This window comes from Myxine glutinosa, chromosome 13 (assembly GCF_964187855.1).
Source record: "Myxine glutinosa chromosome 13, kmMyxGlut1.1, whole genome shotgun sequence".
In the NCBI taxonomy this organism is placed as follows: Eukaryota; Metazoa; Chordata; class Myxini; order Myxiniformes; family Myxinidae; genus Myxine; species Myxine glutinosa.
In genome coordinates this window covers 28,671,201-28,698,700 of record NC_136273.1, presented here as the reverse complement: position 1 = coordinate 28,698,700, position 27,500 = coordinate 28,671,201, and the positions used below count along the sequence as shown (strand labels likewise).

Sequence of the window (27,500 nt, the reverse complement as noted above, 5' to 3'; positions counted from 1 at the left end):
AGGGAAGGACAGGCAGTCGATAGCACAAGGTGCACCTTGGCTCAGGGACAGGATAAAGCACGGTCCAGTCCAGAGATGCGGGGAGGTGTCACAGCGCTCGGAGGTGGCGTCCTTCTCTCTCCAAGCTCAGCGCGCATCTGACGTCACCTCCCTCTTCCTGCGCATGCTCAGCGGGGAGTCACACGCCCTCGGCTCGTTGGCTCCGCCCCAGATGGGACCGGTCCGCCGCTTCTATTGGGTGCGGGGGTTACCGGGCTCCGCCCTTGACGAGGAGCTGACAGCGAGCCCCTACTTGGTAACCCCGTCGAGCACATGCTCGATGGCGGCTCGTTGGAAAGGCCTGGTGCACTCCCAACACCCCCTACCAACCAAGCCGGAGTGAGGACGCACACTCCCCGCGCCGCCACTGTTGTTGTTGTTGTTGTTGTTGCTGAACCGTGAGGAAGAGCTGCGGGGAGGTATTGGGAGGTCCTAAACTTCCTAACGGTGCCATACAATCACATTCTGGTGCAACGAAGAGTCAGAATCAATGGAAACGAGTCCTTAACTGACATAGACTAAGAATAACTAGCAAGATGTCCTATAGTTGTCTACGTGAGATGCGGTGGACCTGGATGCGACATTTAATGGGGGAAATAGGGGGAGGTCGGGTCTACAGAGTGTTGTTTACACAAAATGGGACTAGGGAATGGGGGATTGGGGATAGTTGGGAAGTATGGAGGAAATAGGGGAATATTTACAAGCGGATATGGATGGATGTAAATCCCATATCCGCAACAATATATATATATATACATATATGTATATATATATATATATATATATATGTATATATATATACATATATATATATATACATATATATATATGTATACGGACATGGTTTGGATGTTATTTACCGAGCGGTTTTATGGTATGACCACGTCTGCACAAGTTACCCGATTGTGCCCGAACGTTGACTAGTCGCGCGATGCTGGCTCAATAAGAAAAAGAAGACACCCGGCTGGATTACAATAACACAATACGACACCAATGTTTCGATTCTCAAGTATATTCGTACGGAAAAGGTTAGATTACAAGGACGAGAGGTACAGCATAGAAAGACAAGCACTTAGACACACTCTTATATTATTCCCAACAGACGACAGATAAACGGGACAAAAGGCTGACTCACACGGGGATTGATGGCCAGGAAAGGCAGAATTGATGGCTCAAGGTGCACTCTTGGCTCAAGGACAGGGTACTGTACGGTCCAGTAGATGCAGGAGGTTTCACAGCGCTCGAGGTGGCGTCTTGTCGTCTCAAGCTGGGGGCGCATCTCACGTCACATCCGGCGCGGGGCCGCGTATATCCGGCGGGGAGTGACACGCCCTCGGCTCGTTAGCTCCGCCTCGTGGAATCGGCACGTTGCTTCTCATTGGGTGCGTGCGGGGGGTTTACCAGGCTCCGCCCTTGACGAGGAGCTGACAAGGAGCCCCTTCGTGGTAACCCCGTGGAGCGCATGGTCTATGGCGCTAATCGAGCCGGTGTGAGGACGCATCCTCCCCCGCTCCGCCGCCATCTCCTGGTGTTGTTGTTGTAATTGTTGGGGAAGAAGATGGAAGGAGGTATGGGAAAGGTCCTAAACTCACTACTGATGCCATATAATCACATTCTGGTGCAACGAAGAGTCATAATTAATGGAGACGAGGCCTTAACTGACATAGAATAAGAATAACTAGGAAGATGTCCGAAAGTTGTCTACGTGTGGTGCGGTGGACCTGGGCACGACATTTAATGGGGGAATAAGGGGAAGGTCGGCTCTACTGATTGTTATTTACATGCAATGGGACTAGGGAATGGGGGATCGGGGAAAGTTGGGGAGTATTGGAGAAGATAGGGGAATATTTACAAGCGGATATGGAGGCCAAATTCCATATTCGCAACATTGCACCCTTCTCTACCCTCGGGGCGTCCCGACCCGATAAATTTTTACCTACTTTAGTGTGGCACGCAATGTAGTTCCCTCTACTATTAACTCTACCCTGAGTGCGACAGTTTTACAGATATTCACAAATGAGTAAATATGTCCCCCTGCGACGTTGCACCCTTCTCCTCACAGAAACACACCCACAGGATAACCGAATCCGGAAAGAATCCTCAAACTAAACATACAGCCGGTAGGGAGCATTATTTACAAGACTACGCTGCTATTTACACTACGATCCAGGACCTGTTTTTGGAGGAACACATGCAGATGTTATGCATAGAGAGAGAGCGCGCTTGCCAACATCGATACACCAACCCACGAGTGCTCTGTGGCCGACGGCCTTTAATAACGTGCAGAGCACCCTTCCCGAGCATCAACAGCACCACCCCACCACCAATCGGTGCAGTCACCATTGTTCATTGGAATAAAAATAAATTCGACAACCCCTAACCCTGCAGGTGTCTCTTGCTCTTCTTGTGGTGCACTTGGTGGTGTTAATTAACAGTGGTTCACCTTTATGGCATAGGTGCCACGTTGACCCATAGGTCCATCCCCGGGTGGTGCTTGGCCGCAAACGAACTGCGGTCCATTGTGGGTGGCCACAACCATTGCGGTCCATATGGTGTATCGATCCCGGCAGCAAACAGCGAAAGTGCAGGCCCACAACTGCGCAGCCAGCACCTCTCTCTCCTCTCTCTCTACCCCAAAGCCAGATCCTCGGAGGTGGGAGACAAAAGAAGAACCAAGTGAGTAAGGTGGTAAGGGCGCAAAAGTGCACGCAATGTAAGGTGATGCACACTGGGGGCACATGGGAACCAGGTGAGACAGGTACGTTCCTATCGTACGCCCCCCCCACCAGGTAACCTACATGGCCCCTCCCTTACCCCTTACTGCATCCACAAAACACAACACTACTCATAAACATCTACTTTACAAATCAACAAACATCCCTACTGTCTTCCCCGTTCCTCCCATAAACCAAATTCGTCTTCTCTCCCTCCTAACCAATCAAATTTGCCATTTTCAACTCTCATCAAAATTTGCCATCTCCAACTGCACATCAAAATTTGCCATTACCAATTCATCATCAGTCCCTCCTAGGGAGGGAGAGATGGAATCACCCCAATGTCTCATCCACGTCGTGATGCGTCTCACAAATCCACAGCAATCTCATTTCCTGCAACAAACAAAGAAAACACAGGTGTGGAGTCATCATCATCACCACAGGTAAGTGGCTGCGTATGGTGCGACAGGTTCTTCAATCCTAACTATTTCCTAAATGACTAACAACTTTACACTACCCGGGGTCTTTCTCCGGCCAAACCATTGGCCCTCTTACACTATGGGTTCTAAAAACCAATTCCCATTGGCCAAACTGTGGTGCTCTTCAATTTGGGGTCTCACTCCCCCGATTCATCTCCCGGTGCCCTCGTACAATTTCTGGGCTGCGACGTGTACCTCTCCCAGTGGGTCTACCCACCTGCACACCTCCACCACTGCAGTTGCCTCCGAGCTTACCTGCTCCTTACCCTAACCTAACTACCAGGGGAAGGCCCTCTGGCTCTCTCCCCACTCCGTGCCCTCTCTGGCACTGGGCTGCCCGATCCACACCCGGGATCCTCAGGCACCCACTCACAACTACCGGCTCCCAGAGCCCACCTGCGGCCTCACCTGGCCGACATCCTCACAGTGGTGGAGTGCCCAACCAACTACACACACTAACAGGCTACACGCCCAGCCATTTCCACAACACTAATGCACCCATCCACAATACCATTCTGCAACCGCACCACAAATGCCAATATCCAACCACAATTTACCTGCACCCTCTACCTAACACTTACACTACCCGCCCCGGGTACTCGTGAAAGGGGTCCACTCTTCCCCCATCCACACCTTCGCACCATGCACACCACTCCGTACCACTCACTCCAACTCTCTCCACACACCTGTACCTGCACACCTGTGCTCTCACACCTGGTGCCACCTGCACCCTTCTCTCCCCAAGCGCATTCGCGCTGATCCACAACACTCACTACTCATACACTGCTCCACACACCTGTCCAGTTGCACACCTGTGCAATCACACTTGTTCAATCCTCACACACACAGCATCATCTCAGCTAACTACTCCCTTCTGAAACTTGCGCTTCCCAGTCGTCCCTTTAACTATTGCGCTCCCTCGTCATTATAATCCACACTAATCTACCTGCGTCCCCACTACAGGTATCAGTCACTAACTAACCTTAACGTTACCTAAGGTCATCTTCTCTAGATCCCTACACACAATATCCTAACCCACCCGGGCTAGTTTTCACTGCCATACACCCCATAAGCTATAGCTCCTTTGCCCCACACATGGGAAGGGTGGCAGGGATGCCATCCCACCACATCGGGGGTCTCTCACTACCAATTTTGCACATCAAATTTCAACAAATTAAAAATTTGCCAATCATCTGCCAATCATCTGCCAATCACTGTACCATTACCAATCATCACTCTGCCAATCCTTTGCCAATCATCAAATTTTGTTTTTCTCTAATTTTGGGGCCAAAACACTAACCTCATCACCCAGTCTACTCACTACTGCCTCTCGGTGCGCCAATTCCCGTCCAAAGCCCGGCTTCGTAAAGCCAAGCAATGGATGCTGGTTGTTTTGTGCCAGCGGCTGGATGCGTCCGGCACTCGGTGCAGGGACGGGGGCTTACCCGGGCCGAGATCCCACGCATCACCTCGGCGTGGAGCCATCCAATGTCCCGATCTCGACCTGCCGGCACGTCTCAACAAAACGTGGTCGCCATAACGACCCTTCCTATCGGGCTGCCAGCTCCGCCTAGTGGAGCCTGGACGCGGCCGTTCAAAGCGAGGCCCAGCACGCACCGAGGGCCCGATTCGGCTATAAGTCGTTCTAAAACTCTATCCCGTCTAACGTCGATGCTTCACCTGGATTCTTACACCCCGCAGCCCGTTCCTTGCTCACACATCCAGCCGTGCCCATGCTCCTCGTACCTTTCCTTACACACCTCGGTACTCTCATTCCACTCACAGCCTTGGTCACACACCTGACCACCGAACACTTTGGCACACATTCGTTGGTCGCACACCTCACCAATACACCGCTTCGCGCCCCCTCCTCGGTCACCTCCTCTGTGACAATCACAGGTGTGCCTCATTCGCACACCCAACCACGTGCCTCACCACCAACTCCAGCGTGCATTCCACTCACGCTCTACCATTCCAGGTGTGCATCCTTCCATCCCAGGTGTACATCCTCGCTCACCTGTCACAACTAACTCACGCTCCATGTCACTCTCACTACTTCCACCTCCATTCCTGACAGCGCACTCACCCTTACTCTTGACAGCGCACTCTTTCCCATGCACCTGTCCGTTACACACCTTCCTCGCGCACACTCTCCCGTCACACCCTCTGTAACACTCACCACAGGCATGCATTCTTCCTTGCCTTTGACAGCGCACTCTCTCCCCATGCACCTGTCCGTTACACACCTTTCTCGCGCACACTCTCCCGTTACACCCTCTGTAACACTCACCACAGGTGGACACTCTTCCTTACTTCTGACAGCGCACTCTTTCCTCATGCACCTGTCCGTCACACACCTTTCTCGCGCACACTCCTGTGCACACTCTCCGTCACACCCTCTGTAACACCACCACACCGCGCTCCCATGTGCTCCCTCGCACACACGCTACGACCGACTCACTCTCGCCAGCACACTCACTCCTTGGCACGCACTTTTTCCTCACACACCCCAGAGTCGGACTGTCTCGCACACCTCCTCTTTCGCACACCAGACCTGTCGCACACTTCACCCACGGCCTCTCACGAACACCCGGGTCTATCTCGACCCCCAAGCTTATTAAATCCCCCGGCGCATCATACGCACGACCATATTGGTCACCACTTACACCGGGTCCTCTTCCTCTTCGCTTCTCCTCCATCACCTGCGAATCCCTCATCCGGTTAATGAGCACATCATCACGATCCAAACACAGACTTTGGACCAATTCTTTTATCTCCTCTTTTATCTCTTTCTTATCCCCTCTCCGTCGCTTCTTAATTTCGCTCATCCCTTCTTCCACTTCTTCTAATTTGTGCTTCACCTCTTTTATTCCCCGGTACGTCTCCTCAAGCTCATCCTCTAAGGCTACCTTGACCGTTTCCATGTGCGTCCTCACCTGCCGGTCCTTCGTCTCCATTACCTCTATCACCTCGTCCAACCTCGTTGTCAGTCCCTCACGTACCATCTGACATTCCCTCTTTTGTCGCTATCAAGTCGTTTTTTTATTCCGTTTTGTGTCGCTTTTAAACCTCCTAATACGCAGTGTTCCTTTGAACCTGCTCCACTAACTCCGTCTGTCCCACCGTCAGCTGCTCCACCTCCTGCGTCAGGTCCTCTATGCCCCCTTGTAACTTTACAGTCCCCTTTCTCACCTCCTTCTCCATGTGCTCCTTACAGTGCCTCACCTCCTCGCGCACTCCTCCGACCTCCTCACTCACTCCTCTTCTGATCTCCTCTCCCATCACTTGCATCTCCCTGCCCAGATGCCACCCTCATCTGCTCCATTTCCTCCCTGTGAGCATCCAGTTTGGTTTCTACCCCCCATTCTGACCCCCTCTATCTGCTGCTCCATTTGTTTAACTTCCCTTTCCGCTTGGTCCCTCATGTCCCTCAATTTGCCTTCCATACTGTTTTCTAACCCCTCTAACCCATTTTTCACTCCCTCTATCTGATTCTCCTGGGCAGCCATTCTGTTTTCTACCCCCGTTAACCCATGTTTCACTCCCTCTATCTGATTCTCTTGAGCGGCCATTCTGTTTTCTACCCCCGTTAACCCATTTTTCACTCCCTCTATCTGATTCTCTTGAGCGGCCATTCTGTTTTCTACCCCCGTTAAACCCATTCTTTACTTCTTTTATCCCGTTGTCTAACCCTCAAATTTCTTTCTAATCCCTCACCGGTACCCCTCATTTGGCCCTCTAATCGCCCACTATCAACCCTCATTTGGCCCTCCATCCTATCCATTTTTGCATTCAGTTGGGTCAAGAATAATCTGAGGTCAAACCCGGTTTGCCAGCGTCCCCAGCCGCCACCGCAGGCTCGCCCTCCGCGGCGCCGCTATTTTGGGACCCTTCAACCACGTGAGCGAGCGCGCCATTTTGCGCGCCCGCTACTTCGTGCGTGACGGCGCTATTTTGCGAACCTGCCGCCCTCACTGCTTCGCTCTCCCTCACGTCCCTCAATTTGGTCCTGGACCGACCCTGCTTCACTCTCCCCTACCGGACCCCAGCCGTCTTGATCCGCCATAGCGCGACTTGCAAATTCGAGTTTCGTAAAACAAATCCAATTTTTTTTTTTTTCGTTATAATTTCGTCGAGCGCAGTACGCGCTCCGAATCGATTTTCCCTCCCAAAATTTGGGCCTAATAAATTTAGTCCCGGGTTCGAATTCCACTCCTCGACACCAATTGTTACTGCCAATAGTACAATTGGTGTCAAAATTTGGGCTAAATAAATTTAGTCCCAGGTTCGAATCCCAACTCCTGACTACCAATTGTTACGGACATGGTTTGGATGTTATTTACCGAGCGGTTTTATGGTATGACCACGTCTGCACAAGTTACCCGATTGTGCCCGAACGTTGACTAGTCGCGCGATGCTGGCTCAATAAGAAAAAGAAGACACCCGGCTGGATTACAATAACACAATACGACACCAATGTTTCGATTCTCAAGTATATTCGTACGGAAAAGGTTAGATTACAAGACGAGAGGTACAGCATAGAAAGACAAGCACTTAGACACACTCTTATATTATTCCCAACAGACGACAGATAAACGGGACAAAGGCTGACTCACACGGGGATTGATGGCCAGGAAAGGCAGAATCGATGGCTCAAGGTGCACTCTTGGCTCAAGGACAGGGTACTGTACGGTCCAGTAGATGCAGGAGGTTTCACAGCGCTCGAGGTGGCGTCTTGTCGTCTCAAGCTGGGGGCGCATCTCACGTCACATCCGGCGCGGGGCCGCGTATATCCGGCGGGGAGTGACACGCCCTCGGCTCGTTAGCTCCGCCTCGTGGAATCGGCACGTTGCTTCTCATTGGGTGCGTGCGGGGGGTTTACCAGGCTCCGCCCTTGACGAGGAGCTGACAAGGAGCCCCTTCGTGGTAACCCCGTGGAGCGCATGGTCTATGGCGCTAATCGAGCCGGTGTGAGGACGCATCCTCCCCCGCTCCGCCGCCATCTCCTGGTGTTGTTGTTGTAATTGTTGGGGAAGAAGATGGAAGGAGGTATGGGAAAGTGTCCTAAACTCACTACTGATGCCATATAATCACATTCTGGTGCAACGAAGAGTCATAATTAATGGAGACGAGGCCTTAACTGACATAGATAAGAATAACTAGGAAGATGTCCGAAAGTTGTCTACGTGTGGTGCGGTGACCTGGGCACGACATTTAATGGGGGAATAAGGGGAAGGTCGGCTCTACTGATTGTTATTTACATGCAATGGACTAGGGAATGGGGATCGGGGAAAGTTGGGGAGTATTGGAGAAGATAGGGGGAATATTTACAAGCGGATATGGAGGCCAAATTCCATATTCGCAACAATATATATATATGTATATATATATACATATATATATATATACATATATATATATGTATATATATGTTTATGTATGTATATATATATATATATATATATATATATATATATATATATATATATATATATATATATATATTAGGGTGGTGCTCAAAATAATTGTTTTTAAATATTTACTGGGACATGGCTTTATGTTGTTCCTTTTGTTCCAAAATGAAAAGACACCAAATATGAAAGCAATCTGATTTTATTTAGGGGTGCCACATCAGCCTTCAAACTAAAGGTGTCTACAAAACTTTTCTATATATGGATCGAAAGCAAAACCAGAAGTTTGTTTTATGAAAATCCACCCTCCACTCACTTTCTTTGTATTCTAGCAAACACAAGTTACAATAGCTGCACAAATAGCACTATATTGCTATGAAAACTCAAATTCAATGATAACAATCCAAATGTTCAGTTCATAAAATAAAGAGACACCATATCACATAATATTTAAAAACCCAAATATAATGAGAAATGTAACTCCTATTTCTGGGCCTGTTTCACCACTGTTGCCTTCTTGGCATCGGGGTACATCTTCCTGTGAGCAGCAACAACTTGGAGCAGAGCTTGCTTTTGCTCTTCATCCTTTGTAAGGAGCTTATTGTAGTCTTGTATCAATGCGACACCCCTTTCTGCCCTGTCGTTCACCACGACTGAGCCACTGGCGGCTTTCTTTGCTTCCTGAAAGCTGGTTTCTTGCTCCCATGAACCAGGATCCTTATCCATCCAATCAGTTGGGGTCCCTAGGATGCTGAAGAAATGCTTGGTGTGTTTTGTTATGAGGCCAGCGATTGACAGGGCGGTTCCTCGTTTGATAGCTTGTCTCTTTGGAGAGGGGTTTTCACCGTCATTTTTCAATGCTTCAATCATATTGATCTTGCTTTCTTTGTCAATTCTGGTGTCAAAGAATGCAAATGCCACTAGTACTGGGCTCATGTACCACGTGTGGCGGCCAAGTGCCTTCAAGGCTGCCTGAGCCGTCTTCTGATTGATTTGTTCAAACTTTTCCAACTTCTTGAAGAGGTTAATGTCATTCAGGGGAGCCTCAATAGCTTGTGGAGCCCGAAACCAAGCCTGTACATACACAAGGCAGACAAAAATGTTGAAGGCTCGGAGTTCTCTCGCCTCTCGAAGTGTCAAGTGGAACTCTGACCGAAACATGAACACCTGTAGTGAATATCGTGCTTTTGCCATCCATCTGGCTCTGTGCATTGCTCCTGGAGCCATGATCCGGATTCCACGAGGTGGGATTCCTCCCATGTAGATGACAGTCAGTTCTAGGAGTTCACGATAATCATCTCGTGGCTGCTGATCTTTCAAACACACAAGAACGTTTTTGCTTCCAACACAGTGTCTACAGATCCCATTGAAGCCTTCCTCTCTGAGAATTGATCGTGAAGAAACTTCCTGTCCTCGGGGTTGGTGATTATGGCCTCCGAATCTGCATGCCTAAGATCAAACGTCTTCTCCAAGGAGGCCTTGAAGGATGCTTCCTTTTTCTCTTGGGTCACACCACCCCGCTTTGCACCTTTTTGGAGCATACCCCTAAATATTCTTCATATAGCCTCTCCAAACGATGGATGCAGTGCTGCTTCGTCGTTGTAGGTAGGTGAGCTTTTTCCCAGAACTTCACAACCTCTTCAATGGTGAGGGTTGCACTCTCCCGGGCAGTGCGATTCTCCTTCTTCAGGTGATGGAAAAACAGGACAAGAGATTGATGCACAGTCGGGAGCTTGGCACCTTTGATGGCATCTCCAGAAGTGGACCCAATGAGATACACATTATCCTGAGCCCGAGTTTTCAATGAAACACTGGTACTAGCACATGCCATATCTGCAAAATAAGCAAGAATGTGGGTAAAATCCTGTTAATTCTTACTCCACAGGGTCACTCTCTACAAAAGAGCCACAGTCAATAAGTTAGGCCTACATATTACACACTAAAAAAGCGTACCCCTGACCCCGGGAACCTGTACAAAACATGCATGAAAATTGCCCAGATAGTGATCATAGGAAGTCTCAAAACTGTATGTATAATATATTGTATATATATAATGTATAATGTGTATTTATGTATATTTATTATTTAATGTATATTTACTATATATTTATTTTTAATATTATATTTAATGTATATATATAATTATGTATTTATTTTGTGTATATACAGCCCAAAAAATGGGAATTCCTATTTTTGCATGGGGGAAAATTCATCACTGATGTGGCACCCCTAAATATTATTGGATTCCATTCAAATTTGGTGTGGTTTCCTTTGACACCAAAAGGAACAAAAATAGACCATGTCCCGGAGAAAATCTGCATTTTGATTTTTTGAAGCCCACCCTCATATATATATATATATATATATATAATATACACATGGATGGGGGTGGTGGGGAGGAAACAGCAACTTGAAAGTAAGATAGGCAGAATGGCAATGGGGGTAAAGAAGATTGCGGGTAAGGATGGAGGATGACTACTTAATCCCGTTATACTGAAGTGTCACATCGAGGTAGGGAAATACGTATCTTCCATGCATGTATGTGCTTCCTTCCACCTCTACCAAACATATATTGCTATATTGGTCGACATCGCTTTATTTGTACATTAATTATAAAGACATTATTAGACAATGGGCCAATTACACAGTAAATTGGATTTGAACATGGGATTTAAGCATCATGAGCTAAGTGCTCAGATGAGAATATCCAAAGAGGCCCAACCATTGAGTGTGTGCTTGGTTGTGCCGCTGTCAATCACTGCAGCTATTTTCCTTTCTGCTGCCCGTTCTCGGAGATAAAACACCAAAACTATAGTTGATTAGTTTTTGTCGAACTTTGCATTCAGTTTGATCAATGTAACTCCATAGAAACTTTATTTTCTGTATCGAAATACCACACAAAATGTCTGCAAAGCTGGTTTTAATGTGAGTCGTGTACATGTGGAAATGCTTAATTCCTGAGCAGCATGCCCATTATTTGCTCTGAGACGTTTTCATTGGCAATCCAGATATTCAAAAGACTATTCTTGGCTCAGCTGCCATGCATTAACAATGATGCAGTTTGACGTCATTTGGTACGCCAGGTTGTACCGGCACGACATTGTGGCTTTATATTTTGATGTTTTTTTTGACAGGTTTTATATTTTGATGTTTTTGTCTTTAATTTTATCAAAGTACAAGTACTTTAATGTACCTTAGTAATTTAATATTGATAATTATGTCGGCCTCTTAGAGAGAACACTATCAATTTTAACCTCCTCAAAGGATTTACCGTTCCGAAATGGTTCCATGTGTAAAATCTGCAATGGCGAGTCACCACATAAAACATCTTTTTAGATAACAGCAATTTATTATAGGAAGGCATAGGATGACGAAAACGGAGAATCCTGGGACAAAAGATAGACAAACACGAAAACGGGCAAATAAATACATAAAGCACACTCACAAGCTGATATAACGAAAAACATATAATGCAGGAAATAAAATCTCATCAAAATGGCCAGGAGCACACAATAATGGGGGACCTGCGAGGTCTTTTAAAAGATAGTTTGGCTGTAGGTATATATGTATTACTGAAATATTCAATGGAATAACAGAAAAGAAACTAGAGAGTTAATAGAACACAATACCCCAGACAGTGTTAAATTTTATGATGATGATGACCGCTTCTTTTTGCATCTTCAGATTTTGCATCACAACCCAAAATCACAATCTTTAAAGGGGTCCTTCTCAATAACATTTATCTCTGTTAACTATATGAGTAGTTTATTTGCATGAGTAATAGATTAAGTACTTGGTGGGTTGTTACAGTTTTCATTTCATCATTATAAGGTTATTTGCTTGGATAGTACCATTATTTGCTGTCATATCTTCATTTATTTTTCAATCATGGGGGTTTTGTCGCTCTAAACGTAATTTGTATCATCTGTAAAGTAAATGATTGAAAGAAAACAATTGACGAGCAGTTTGCTTGGTAGGCAGCATTACTGAGATTGAATTTTGCATACTCGTTTGTGCTTTTGTGCTGTCTGCGTCATCTTTACTCATTTACTGTGTTTTTCTGCTTCTTTTTTTTTCTCAGCCCCAGTACAAGCTGCATCAGACAGGACAGCAGGAAGTGGAAAAAAAGTTCCAGATGCGGCTATTACTGAAGAAAAAGAGGCACTACTGGCCAAGGCATGTGTAGGGACTAGTGAAGATGGTGAGGAGCGTGATCAACTGAGCCAACTTTTGCCCCGTCACAAAAGTGGGGGAAATGGAGAAGTACAGGAAGTTGTGGATCTTGGGGTAACTGGAAGAAACGGTGTTCGCTCTCCCGGCCCTTCTCGGATGTCTCTCAGTTCAGACACAGACGCGACGGTCGGAACTGTGGGAACAGATTTGGAAACAGATAATGGTGCAGGTGATAGTCTGCGAAACACTGATCCTGATGCGAGTGAAGTACAAAGAGAAGACAATGAAGTCGCCAGTTGTGAGATAAAGCGGAGGGACAGAATTGCTGAAACGTTACCTAAAGTAGAAAAGTGTGATAAAATCATGGATGTTTGTAAAACACGAACAAAAGGAGATAAAATTGCTAAAACATCACGGAAGGTGGGAAAAGGCAGCAAGTTGGCAGAAAGTTGTGAGCAGAGAGGAAGGGACAAAAGAGAGGGCAGACGAGAACCAAGTGGGAGAGAAAAAACTGTTGGTCGACAGGATGGAGACAAGACGGTTGACGTCTATGAAAAGCAGAGAGCTGGCAATACGACTGAGATTTTGCAAAAGAAGGTAAGGCCTGAAAAGGCATTCCCTTCTTTTGATGGAAAAAGAAAAGATAAAGAACAAAATAAGAAAGAACAAACTAAGAGGAAGGATAAGATTGTTAATGGGCATGGTGCGGCAGATGACGTAATTGAAATCCGTGAAGGTGCACAAACTAAGGACGACAGCTCCAGAACTTTGCAAAAGATGGATGATGTTTGTGCAGCAAAAAGAATGGACAGGGTGGCAAACATAAAAGAGAATCGAGGGAGAAAACATATCGAGTGCAGGCTACCGATAAAGGATAGAGACAAAACCTCAGATATGCAAGAGCAAAACAAAGAGCATCAGCATGGAAGAGAAGTTGATGAGGAGTGCAGCAGATGTAAAGAAGCTGATCTCGAGGCTCTGTTTGAGAGGGAGGGTAAACAAGGTTTGCAAAAGCAAGAAGACAAAACTGATAATTGGCAAGATAGAAAGCAAAGTGTCGGAGGACCTGATAAACCAGATAAGATAGACTTCAACTCCATTGAAACAATTTCTGACAGTTCCACATTACAAGACCCTGACAATTGCCAGACTTTTCCTGGTCCCTTACGCCTTTTGCGTCCGGAGGAAATCTGCCGCGGATACGTAGGAACGTACGACGTACAACAGGTTTCCAACGTAGATGGTGATACAAATTCGTCTGAAGTGTGTAATAAAGATACAGACGCTGAATTGGACCTGCCGTTAGTCAGTAGCCAGCATGATCAGCCCAATGCAATTGCTAGATCTGACCCTTTTGTCCTGGATGGTACATTCTACCCACCTTCGACCATTGAACGGGTTTCCATGGAAGATTCTGCAGCCCTTGCTTACGATTCAGTAAAATACACACTTGTAGTAGATGAAAACGATCAGTTAGAACTTGTCGGTGGAGGCCTGCACATCAGGCAAATGGCATTGACCCCAGACCTCACAGCCTTATCCTTTGAGGCAGTGACTGATTGGTTACTTTCACCACACAACATGTTAGATCTTGACCTTGGAGATCCCAAGAATGAAAGTGATGAAGTTTTCAACACTGAGGTCTACGATCAACCTTCTCTTGACCAGGAATTTTTTTACTGTCGGTCACCTTTTAATCCGGCGGTTGGAGAGGAGTATGAAGAAGTGACCGAACAGTCGAGCAGAAGTGGAGGTGCTGATGATGTTGGCGAGTCCAGCTTTTCGCGGAAGTTTTTCAGTGTCTTCATGAGCGGTGAGTACAGAAGGAACTGCGATGTTTAATAAAAGTAAAACTTAAACACAGTTGAAGTTTATTTTTGGATCTCATCCTCTACACGTACGTACTTTATTCTTCTGGTAAATTGAATCTAAACGAACATCCGATATGCTTTTATAATTAACTTACATGTATCATGAATTAACAGTGTTCGTACAATAACTACTCTTGTATCTCCTTTTAACATCTCCCCTTCAACACCACACACTTACCTGCTAATTTAAGTGGATATTACTATCACAATATTGAACGTGCATTAAAACGTTTATATCTGGGCTTTTAGTTTTTAAAAAATGAAGAAATTGCTTCAAAGTGTTATGTGCATTTCGTGGAGGTCATTGCTATGGTTGGGGGTGTAGGTTTTGACAGGAGGGGTGGGGATGGGGGAAGGGGGAGGGTGGGGTTTGTGAGAGATTGTCGTTATTGATTTCTACTTCGTCTTCTTCTTCTTCATCTACTTCTTCGTCTTCTTCTTCTTCCTCTTTTTCATCTTCTTCTTTTCTTTTCTTATTCTTATTCCCTTATTATTATTATTCTGCATTCGTTCTTATTTTGCATCACATGGCTGTGAGTAGCATCATTGGCTGAGGTCATGGCTATTGCTGCTGATACAACACCCTCTGCATGTTAAGGCAGGAATTTGTAATTTGTTCATGGTGATAGCTTGCCTACTCTTCGTGAAGGATACCATGGGGATCTTTAACGTCCACCAACTGATGAGGCAGATGGGACATCCAGTTTAAGGTTCATCTGAGCAACAACATACACATTGATGAAGCATCCTGCCTGTGAAATATGTAAAACATGGGATGACAGTTTATAGCTTGTCCGAGATTCTAACCCAGGCTATACAGCTTAGATAGGAGTGTGTGCACCTCTAGGCCATCCTGCCAGCTCGAGTTATTAATGTTTTCTTTTCATAAACAAATAATTAAAAATACATTTTAATATTGTTACGGATCCGGGGTTTGGGGTTCACCACAAGGGGAGATTCCGAGAGATTCTGTTCAACCTTTCATCCTGAGGCCACCAGTTGTCAATAATAACGTTAACCACAAATGCCAAATAGTCAACCAAATATCCTAGGGTCCTCCGTCTGACACCGTTTATCTGGGGAGGGGTGGGGGGGGGGGGTGGGGTGACGTGGCTTATCTAACCGGGGATCAAGCCCTCGATGCAGAGTGATCTTTATCTTATTTAATCAGGAGCAGCCAAGCAAACTGCCCAGTACAGACCAGCTAATGTGTGGAGCCAATCGGTAGGGAAGAACGTCCCGGCTAACACAAGTGCGGACTATGCTACACCAATGAAAGAAAAGACATCACTGGCAGATTGGAAGAACATTTGTAATGGGGGTTTATTATTTACAGGGGGCAAGGAAAGTTATGTGGCACCTTCAAACAATTAGAGTTTATTCACAAGGTACTGCAAACATACATATATTGTGTCGTGCAGCAAAAGACAACAATGGGGACATTTGTGTGGTGTGGCAATGCACAAGCAAAAAGACACAGTGTAGTTATTACCCATCTAATAATACCCCTTAAACAACCTTACCTAATTAACATCACATTGGTGTCAAATCAGACTCGCACCCAAAGGAATGGTAGAAAGTTTAGAAAGACAGAGCAGGGTGAGGCTGGTATTACCTCTGGCTTACCGCTTGAGGACTGACGACTCTGACGCTTCCCTGTGCTGGGGGAAAGGTAATGGGGAGTAATACTTGTTGTGCTCTCTTAGACTGAATGGACTTTCCCGGCCTGCTCCTCTGCTCGACGCCTGTTCCTCTGGCAGGCTTGAATGCCGCAGGTTGGCACCTCCGGCCTGACTTGTCCTGGGGTGCCATGTCCTCTCTTGAGCTGTCTGTGCTGGATCCAGTGGAATTCTTTGTAGATGCTGTCTGAACGGATCTGTCCCGAACTGTGTCTCTGTAGACTCAGTCTGAACTGTACTGCACTGTCTAGAGTGATTTCACATCCTGTCTTTTATGTGGTGTGGCTGTTTGGTGATGATTTCCCATCCCGTCTTTTATGTGGTGGTGATTTTCGGGATGGGCCACAGTCCAGAGCTCTTCACTTAACATTGGGCAGACCTGTATCACTCCTCGTTCGCCGCCCGAATGTCCGACAAGAGCTCGGAGCATGGTAGACGACCAGAGGGTCTTCGCTGATAGTGGGGAACCATGGGAAGGTTAGCGCAAGTTTGCGCTATCCAGAAGCGGGACTTCTTGGTCGTGGTGCAGTGAGCGCGGGCACCATGGTGTCCTCCCTCATGCAGCGCAAGATGTTGGTTGCAGCAGGGAGGCACAGTTTTGTGGTAGTGGGACTGTGGTTAAGGTGCAAGTGTGAGTGAATGGTGAGCAATAAAAGTGTGATGTTGGTCGTTGGCCTTGCAGTGGAAGAAGGCAGTGTGGTGTTGTTGGGTGGAGGTGTTGGTAGTCTGGTGCTAGTTAAACTTTGGTTGATTTGGCGATGCGGCAGTGATGACAGTTTGGTTATGGTGTGCAGATTTGAATGAGGTTTTGGCACGCATATGCCAATGAGGCATGATGTGCTTTGTCCTTTGTGGCTCGAGAGAAGGAGAGCACCTCTGCCTCCAAAAGGGAGATAAAAGGAAAGTAGAGAAGATGGAGAAAACCCTAACTAATTCCTCACAATGCTTATTCCCTTTGAAATACACTAGACACAAGGGAGGCCGATGCGGAACATTTAATAATAGAATAACTAACTTGGGAGCCTTTATGCTGTATTGAAGGAGTCCGGGCTCCAGCAGAATACGGACAAAAGGATGGCAAGGCACAAACTCGTCCGAGAAGATATTTATTTGTAAAACCAACTCGGGAACACTGTAAAGCCCGTTTATCGGCTGCATTATAAAGCACAACCAGAAACCGAAACCGAAACCAAAAGCCACGCCTCTCAAGCGAGGCGTGCTTCGGTGGTCACGTGATCAACAGGTGTAGCTGATTATACCTGCACGCGCGGCACGCTTTGGTGGTCACGTGACCAGCCACTCTGGCGCCGCGGATCCCCGCCGGTGACGTCACCGGCTGGAGCAAGGAGATTCTGATGCTGGTCTTGCTTGGGGGACCCATGGGTCGCTACAGTATGCTATTACCCGTGAACCGTAACACAAAATAATTGCCAAATTAATTTCTATTTTTAAGAAACAAATGCAATATATCGATTATGTTAATGCCTTAGGTGTTATTCATCATAGGGGATGCTCTGGTAGAGTGGGATGAAATTGTGGAGACAGTTCCAATGCTTACTTCATATGGAGTGGAGGTAGGAGGGTTGGCTGTAGGAGGGTAGCAAATGCTAAACCTATCCCTCACCTTGACTTGATGGGGCTTCATATACATGTGAATCATGTCAAAGATGCATGTGATGTCAACAGCTGTTGGTAAATCGCATACGATTTACTTGAGGAGAATAAGTCCAACTCGGCACCACTTATATGATGACATTTGGGTGAAATCAGGTATCTAGGCACCGACAGACAATACGCACTCGATTATGAGGTGCCAGTGGCACTGAGACGAATCGCCGTGGTGTATTTCCAGCTTAACACTTGAATCAGATTGATGTCATGATATTACAATATGAAGTGATGTCATTCATGCATTGCAAAGTGATGTCACAAGAGAGCACATCAAGATCGTGTCATTTTGGTCAGTTATGCAGTGAGTGTCTTCGGGCAAAAAGTGTTGCAAAAACCGAGTCGTGTCAAAATATCATGGGGTGCATGGTTGGACACCAACAATTTTTATATTATCACCCAACGCATGCAATGCAAGAAGCGGGGTTAATCATTTGGTTCACTTCTGTCTGTCTGTCCGTCTGTCCATCTGCCAACGTCAGTTTATGATCAAGGAAAACTCAATTTCAATTGAATGTTTGAATTGAATTGAATTTTTGAATGTTTGATTTTTTTTTTTTGAATGTTTGAAAATGAAAATTGAATTGAATTTCAATTTTGAACACGAATCGGAAAATAAACCTGTAGTTTATTAGTACTTTGGCTCTGAATTTGGCCCGATCGCGCATGTGCAGAGAGGAATGAGATCATTTTAAAGCGGTGAAGCCGCTTCAATATTTGGCTACGTCCTCTGTCTGTCAAAAATGAAAAAGAACTTTTCTAACCCACCATGGTTAATTCTATAGGGTTCTAAAGTGTAATTCTAGGGGGTTCTAAAGGGTAATTCTAAAGGGTTTCGTTTGTCTCTAGGCTGTGCTTATTTCATATTAAAATGCCAAATTGAACTGCTTCCTTAAGACGAGGGTGCGATTATTTATTTTTTTAAACTCTGCCTGTCTGGCAGTCAACCAATATTGAAAATAATTCCTAACAGGAAACGTACTGCTTTAGCGATATCATAAAGGATACAAACACAAGCACGAAGAACTTGTGTGTTGTGTTAAGTAAGGTGGTGTAAAAGACACTGCATCAACAGTCGTAAACCTCCAGACTATAATTTTTTCATACGACCTTTAAAATCTTCATTTCATTTAAATTGAATTGTATACTCGAACACTGCATGGCGTAAGGTGTTCTATGAACTCTCTAGTTATGTAAGAGACCGACAGGACGTTGGTCGATGTATGCTATCCACCGTGGGAAGCAAGGGGGGAGCTGCTGTTTTGTTCCGACGAAGGGTGAAGGCCCAAAATGTCAGCCTTTCCTTGTTTAACAAGGTAGTTAGCATACATCGACCAGCGTCTAATTGATTTTAATTCACTGTTCTAACTGTCCACCGATGCAAGATGCATGATGTCCTTCACCAGCAAGACTATTTCTTCATTCAACACCCTAACATTGTCTATGTAATCCCTTAAATGGATGTCTAAAACTGTTTGTTTTTTTGGAAGCTTTTCGAATCCCACGTGACTTTTAGCAAAATTGTCTTTTTACAGTGGTGGTTGATTATATTGGCCGGCGCATTCTTTGTTTTTCTCTGTCTACCCTGCCCTAGGGTCTTTCGGAATATTTTCCTGTGTGCTGGATGGAGAGTGGAAGGAGCAAACGCACAGAGCTGCACAAAGGTGGGAACTTGAAAATGATTGTGAAACGAGAGAAATAATTTGAGTTTATGAATATCCACCATTTTATATATTTCCATGAGGAAGGCTGTGTATTCGTGAAGCAATAACTAAAGCACAAAGCGAACCTCAGAGCTGGACTAAAGAGGGAAATCTTGAAGCCCACCTGCATACGTTATTTGCCTCGGATGTTACAGCAAAAAGAGCTTGGTGAAACTTTTGAATGGTTAGAATAAACATCCTCCCACTCTTGCGTAATGCTCCCTGACACTGGTCTTGCCACCCACCCTTCACACTGTGCATTACATAATATTTCATTCATGTTGGCTCAACTAACAGCTGACTAGGCCTTTGTTTGTAGTTCAGTGGAGTACAGTACTGTTTTCCTCGATCAGTTGGGGCTCCAATAAGACATTCATCTCTCCTGGATTCTGTGGAATCTAAGACCCTCTACATGATTGCGATTTCCCGTGATAAATCTGAAGCACAAGGTTTGTTGCTCTCGTATCGCAGGCAAGTCAGTGGCCTCTTTATTATTTATTATTTATTTATTTTTAACCGCCTCTACTCTGGTCTCACCTCCTCTGACCACTGAGTCCTTCCACAGGTCTTCCAGGAATTATGCATTGTTCCAGTAACCCCTTCATGGGTAAACCCCCAAAATCCAGGCTTAATACCACCCACCTACACTCTTTTGTTTCTCTTTTCTCACTTTTGTGGCAGTACCATCCGGAGACGTTTCAGTGGAGGAGTGAGGAAGATGGGAACACCACCAGTGTTTGTAGCTCTCTTGATGTGTGTGTGTGTGTGTGTGTGTGTGTGTGACTGTGTGTGACTGTGTGTGACTGGCCCTATGTGGCTTTGTGTGGGTGTCTGTACGCGCGCGCATTGCCAATTTTGCCGTTGCGTCATTTATGCAAAGAGCCATGAGGCACACTCTCAACTGGTCGAAACCATGGTATATTGGAACACATAATGATAATAATAAGTTTGGTTTTATTGACAAAAAAGACCATTGTCCAAAGACTAAAAAAAGATCCTATTTACATTAAAATGAGAAAATCGATTTACATTGAATGGAAAAGCAAATACAAAAAAAAAAGAAGAAAAAAATGTATAACAATTCAAAATCAACCACGGTCATACAAACAACAATAAATTATTCAACAAATAGGTCTATAATTACAAATAAGTGTACTAGGTATACAAATATCAGAAAAAAACAAATAATAATAATTACATTTAAGAGACATTAAAAAGTTGACATTCAATAACCAGATGGTATTCATGGAACTAGGGAGATTACCAGTGCTACGCACGGGTGGGAGGCCAGAAGCAAACAGGCAATGCAGATACGGTGAATGCCAAAGCATGAAACCAATAAATTCCACATTCCTGTAGCACCTTCAGTCGCACGTCAGACATGGACAGCAAGTTCGTGAAGGACTTCCATGAAAAACGTACCCGTTCGCAAACAAACGGGTACGTTCACGTATAGAAACATCGATTGTGGGACCGTGGCGAATCTGCATATGGCGATCCGCGAAGTTCACGTTCAGAAAGTAGAAACTATCACGGCATGTCGTCATTCACTTGAACTCGATATCTCTTTTTTTCATTCCAAACAACATAACTCCAATTAATCACAAAATAAACTTTTAACAACATTGTTAATGTTTCCTTCATTGTAAAAACTACCAAATCAACAGTTAAAAGGATTTTGAGCCGATAGCTGTTACGGCCTTGGCAAGATAGATGGAGACAGCGATCTGTTAGCGTATTCACCGCCCAAATAGCTATGTGGAATTCTCTCATGTAAAGATTAAATGTCGTTTGAACTTTGGCTGAGGTCATTATTTACTTTTAATGATGTTTACATACGAATGATGTTGATGTTGGTTTTGGGTCGTCCTTTCCGCATATCTCGTGGGATTGTAAGTTGGAGAGACGGCCATGATAGCGGGGAGCGAAGGGGTTGGAATTCTCTCAAGCAGGGATTCAACCCGTGTCTTTATAAAAGGTCTTTGTCCGAGGTCTCCGAGTCCGATCGGTGCAGCTGTGCAGCGATCGGTGCAGCCGTTTGTGCGGCAACCGGGAAAACAACATCGTCACAATGAAAACATCTTCACAATGAACGTTATGCGAACACGAATGTTATGCGGGATTCCAAACCTGAGAATGCTGGAGACTAAAGCTGAAATTGGGAAAACTAAATAGCCTATTTTACTCCTGGAGCTCCCAGGATTATCCACCCATAATATCGTTGCGATCGGTTCAGCAGTTTTTACGGTACCTTCGAACGGACAGACAGACAGACAGACGGACGGACATTTGGTGAATTATAGTAAGATACTTACCCTGCACTGTCAACTTGATGTGGGATAACTCTTCTATTATTGAAGGTTTTTTTTTTTCTTTGATCCAATATGGCTGCCAGACCATGTGAGCAATGACATCATAAATTTAAATTCTCTAATATAATTGTTGCGTAGATCACACTCAATAAATTTCAAACTGATCAGACTAAGCATTGTCCCTGTCGAATTATGACATCATAATTATGTGATGTCATAGTTAACACTTATTCTCCAAGGGTTAGTACTTGACAATGAGCCATGTTTCAATGTTTTCAATGGAGGTGTGAAGTTTTTCCAAGATGGCGCCCGTATGACGTGACCTATGACATCATAATTATCACTAAACTTATACAGGTGGAGGCTATGTTGAAAATTCAGTGTCGATTGTACCAACAATTGCAAAGAAAAACAATTCATACTGATCGGTTCAAGCGTTGTACTTGTCGAATTATGACATCATAATTAAGGTACCGATGACATCATCATTAACATATCTTATTCCCCATGGGGAGTATTTGACAACACGTCATGTTTAAATTTTTTCCATGCAGCGGTTTCAGAGATATAGATGTGCAACATTTTTCGATTTTTCCAAGATGGCGCCTGTACCATGTGACCTATGACGTCATAATTATGAATATAAAAATTCCACAGGCAGAGGCACTACTATGGTAAAATTTCATGTCAATTGGACCAATGGCTGCCGAGAAAATGAATTTTAAAAATGCAGACACGCATGCACATAGCCTCGTGTTTGCTTTGCGGTTAGGGTGCTGGCTTGGGATCTTAGGATCCTGGGTTTGAATCCCGGTCGATCGCCGAATTAACGCCAGGGGGGTTGACTCAGCCTGTCATCCTTCTGAGGTCGGCAAATTGAGTACCAGTTCACTGATAATTCCCTGTGTGTCGCAAGAGGCGACTAACAGGGTTGGTGGCAGGAAGGGCATCCGGCCATAAAACATTGCTTCAAAAAGGGGATCAAGGTGCCTGAAAAAGGCCAACCCCTGCTCTGCGGGGAAAAATGACCTCCAAAGGTGGTTCAATGGCCTAGAGGTATGCACACTCGCCTCTAAGTCGTTTAGCTTGGGTTTGAATTCCGACACAACTACATGTAAGCATTGGTTGGTGGATGTAAAAATCATATGGTGTCCTTTGCGAAAGGCAGGCCTATCGCCGGCATAATGAACAAATTACAAAACGATCTTGTTCATCGAGCAGGATACCCCACACTGTGTTCAGGTATATACTTCACTTTTAATAAAACAATGATTTGAACACTTTGCCTGCGACTATGAGTATACTTGTAGTGCTGGGTGTACCAGATTCTGCCACTACGTAAAACATATATTTAACAACATAAATCTATGTAATAACCATGTGATCATCATCAGTCTCTATGAACATACTTGCCACTTCATCTGCATTCATACGGGCCATTTTGAAGTGTAATGAATGACAGGTTTCCTTTTCCCAAAAGAAAAAAACACGTGTTACTCAGCACACGATCTACCATTAGCAATGATGTAATACCAACATCGATTCAGTGTGAGAAATAGTCCTTCCAGTCTCCCAGATAATTGTCCTACTGCCTGCTACGACTTTTCATAACATTGTGATGAGGTTTCCCCAGAAATGGATAAGAAATTAACTTAGATTTGCTCATAGAAGAGTAAAATTTGAATTTTTTTTTTTAAAGACAGTGTATGCATATGCATACTTTGGTTGCCAATGGGAGTGGTGTATACGATAAGAGTTGGTGGTCAACATGTTAAAGAATGTTTTAAAAATTTGAAGGTTTAGCGCTACTGAAGCAGTATTATACATCACTTTATACACTGTAATAAGAGGATGTTGAGTCGCAGTTTAGGAGATGGACGCATTGTTGATCACCATAAGTGCACTGTACATAGCCATGTGGCAGCTTCTTCCTCATCTCCGACACTGTACTCTCTCATATGCCACACCCTCTAATGCTATATATCGATATATTGCATGGTTCTTGGAAGTATTATGAAGGCAATTTGTGTTGTACAGTATTCAAATACAAAATTCATTTAGGATAAAGGTTTAAAGGGTTTAAAGGCGTATAACTAGAAAAAAAATTACAGGCCTTTGGAGGCCCAGTTCTACTGCCATTTTATCCAGTGTCTATTCCATTGCCTCCCATTAGTTATTCATGCCTGTCGTATTGTTTCCATTATGACATCCTTCAAAACAGTAACTTTTCTTCTTGGAATGATTTTCAATTTCAACTGCCAGACAGGCAGACAGAGTAAGAAAATTATCTCACTCCTCTTTGCACATACAACAACAACAACATGCATTTTAAAGGCCATTTTCCCTGCAAGAGCAGGGGTTAGCCTTGCGGTCCCCATGACGATCTTCTCCATTTTGCCCTATTTTCTGCATCTCTCCTTGTTAACCCCCTTGCCCGCATTTCTTCTTCCACCATCTTTAGCTAAGTTTTTCTCGGTCTTCCCCGTCCTCTACTTCCTTCTACATTCATTTCCCTCACTCTTCTCAACCAGTCACTTTCATCCTTCCTCAACACATGACCAAACCATCTCAACCTGTTCCTCTTCACAGCATCAATCACAGGCTCTATTCCCATCATCTTTCGCAATTTATCATTTGTCTTCCTCTCTCTCAAGCCTGGCGTTGGCTTAGCGGCTAGGGTGCCAGCTTAGGATCCTAGGATCCTGGGTTCGAATCCCGGTCGATCACTGAATTAACGCCAGAGGGGTTGACTCAGCCTGTCATCCTTCCGAGGTCGGCAAATTGAGTACCAGTTCACTGGTAATTCCCTGTTTGTCGTAAAAGGCGACAAACAGGGTTGGCGGCAGGAAGGGCATCCGGCCGTAAAACATTGCTTCAAAAAGGGGACCAGAAAAACAACAACAACCACGGTGCCCGAAAAAGGCCAACCCCCGCTTGCGGGGGAAAATGGCCTCCAAAGGTGTTTTTTTTTTTTTTTTTTTTTCCTCTCTCTCAACGATACTCCGCACATCCATCGAGCCATTCGCATTTCCACCCTTTCCAACCTTCGTTGCTGCTCCACGTTCATTACCCATGTCTCGCTCCCATAAATCATAACACTTCTCACACATGCAGCATACACCTTTCCCTTCAGCTTCAACGACACTCCCCTCCTCATCAGCACGCCACTCAGTTCCCGAAACTTCTTCCATGCACATCTCACTCGAGCAACCGCTGCCGAGTCTGATCCACCTTCTCCATTCAGCATGTCTCCGAGGTAGCAAAATGTTTTCACACCTTCCAGCTTCACGCCGTCTCCAAGATCCAACTCAACATTTCCTCCATCTGCAGCTCCCTCTGTGCACACCTTACATTTGAATGTAGCTGCCACACTGGTTAATGAGCCTCTCAGACCACTACATTTTTGATGAACCCACTCAGCGCAGATTGTACATTGAATGGAATTCACTCCCACACCCTTCCTACACACAGCACAGGGCCACTTCCCAGTTCTTTCCACCTCACCACATGCTTTACCACTTGCCATCACCTTCGTCTTTCCGATATTCACCTTCAGACCTTTTGTCTCCATACATTCCTTCCACTTGTTCATCTTTTCCTTCAGTCCATCCATACTTTCCGCAATCAACACCAGATCATCTGCATACAACAACTCCCACGGTAAACCCTCCTTTAGGTTCTGAGCCAGCACCTCCATCACAGCTACAAATAGTAGTGGACTTAGTACCGACCCCTGATGCACTCCCACCTTCACCTCAAACTCACCACTGTTCCCGTCCTTTGTCCTTACAGCTGTGCACGCTCTTTTGTACATTGCCATCACTACTCTGATCAACCATTCCTCCACTCCTAACTTCCTCAATGCCCATGTCAATACTTTGCGTGGAACCCTATCGAATGCTTTCTCCAGATCAACAAACCCAAGAAACAACTTCTTCCTCTTCTCCATGTACATCTCCTGCAACTGCCTCACAATGAAAAGCGCGTCTGTCGTTCCTCTTCCTGGCATAAATCCAAACTGCATTTCGTCGATCTTCACTTTCTTCCTTATCCTCCTCTCCAACACCCTTTCCAATACCTTCATTCCATGCTCCAATAACTTTATCGCTCGGTACGAGGCACACTCCAGAGGGTCACCTTTCCCCTTGTATAGAGGGACGAGGGTACTCAGTTCCCAATCCACTGGAATGCGGCCTTCTTTCACCACCAGATTACAGATCTCTGTCATTCTCTTCACACCCCAACTTCCTGCTGCCTTCAACATGTCTCCCACAACTCCCGTCGGCCCTCCCGCTTTTCTACTCTTCATTGCTTTTATCGCTTCCTCAACTTCCTTCTCAGTTATCTTCTCTGCCGGTCCTAAAACTGGGTTACTCTCTATGTTGCCATCCCATTCATTCTCTGTATTCAACAGCATTTCCATATATCTTTTCCATCTTCCTTTAATTCCATCTGGGTCGACAACGATTTGTCCCACTTCATCCTTCAAGCAACTCACCCCCATCACATCACACCTCTCTTTCGCTATCTGCTTTGCAATCCTGAATACTGCTCTCTGACCCTCTGGGCTGTGGGGGTGGGGGGGGGGGGGGGCGGCGTCAGCATCACGGCTGCGGTTTAAACATATTTAAATAATATTTAAACAAAACCATGAAAAATAATCTGGAAAAGTCTCTCAGTGAGGACGTGGATTGAGAAAGAAGGAGCAGAGGTGGAAGAAAAAACGAGATATAGGGGGCGGGGCACAAGTCGAGACGAGGAGGAGAGTGAACAAGCACGTGTCCGGAGAAGAGAAAGTATTAATAAAGAATTTTGTTTGTTTGTTTTGTTTTTAAAACGTTGGACAAAGGGTAAGATGTTCGTGAGATGTAGGGGGGTGAAAAGAAAATCAAAGAAACAAGCCAATACTATGCAGGGAAAGAACTTATATTCACAAAATACTGACGGGGGGGGGGGGGGGGGGGGAGGCCACGCATGAGGTGCGAACAAAGAACGACTAATTACACAGTTTTGCAATAATTACAAAACCAAAACTAAATAGAAACATACAATAACATCTATATATATAAAACACTGTGTGTGTGTGTGTGTGTGTGTGTGTGTGTGTGTGTGTGTGTGTGTGTGTGTGTGTAATGTTACCGATAGACTCCTAAACGGAGAGGCTCACGAACTTGATATTTGGCACAAACATGGCCATTGAGCCTGGTACGAACATGGTCGACCTAACAATTTATTTCATAATATTTTAAACCATATTTTTACCCTCAGCGCATTTCAGCGAGGAATATTATGACCGGAATGGCAGAGCAGCACGCTGATTCGCTCAGAGCGATCACGTGATGTTCCAACTTTGCCGCCATAATCTTACAGTTATGCGTTCGCACGTAATTCAGTTTTTTCACATTTCAGCGAGGAACATTGCCATTCACACCACATAGGTTTTTTTTTCTT

The 27,500-nt window shown here is 45.2% G+C and overlaps 1 protein-coding gene across 1 annotated transcript in view; it reads left to right on the top strand.

Moving 5' to 3' along the window:
• The window catches only part of LOC144888570 (uncharacterized), a 121,243-nt gene that overhangs the window by 58,936 nt on the left and 34,807 nt on the right, over positions 1-27,500 (top strand). The window contains exons 5-6 of the mRNA XM_078766992.1: positions 12,725-14,629; positions 19,629-19,698. Of these exons, the coding sequence (XP_078623118.1) occupies positions 12,725-14,629; positions 19,629-19,698 (1,975 nt within the window). The remainder of the gene's footprint in view (positions 1-12,724; positions 14,630-19,628; positions 19,699-27,500) is intronic.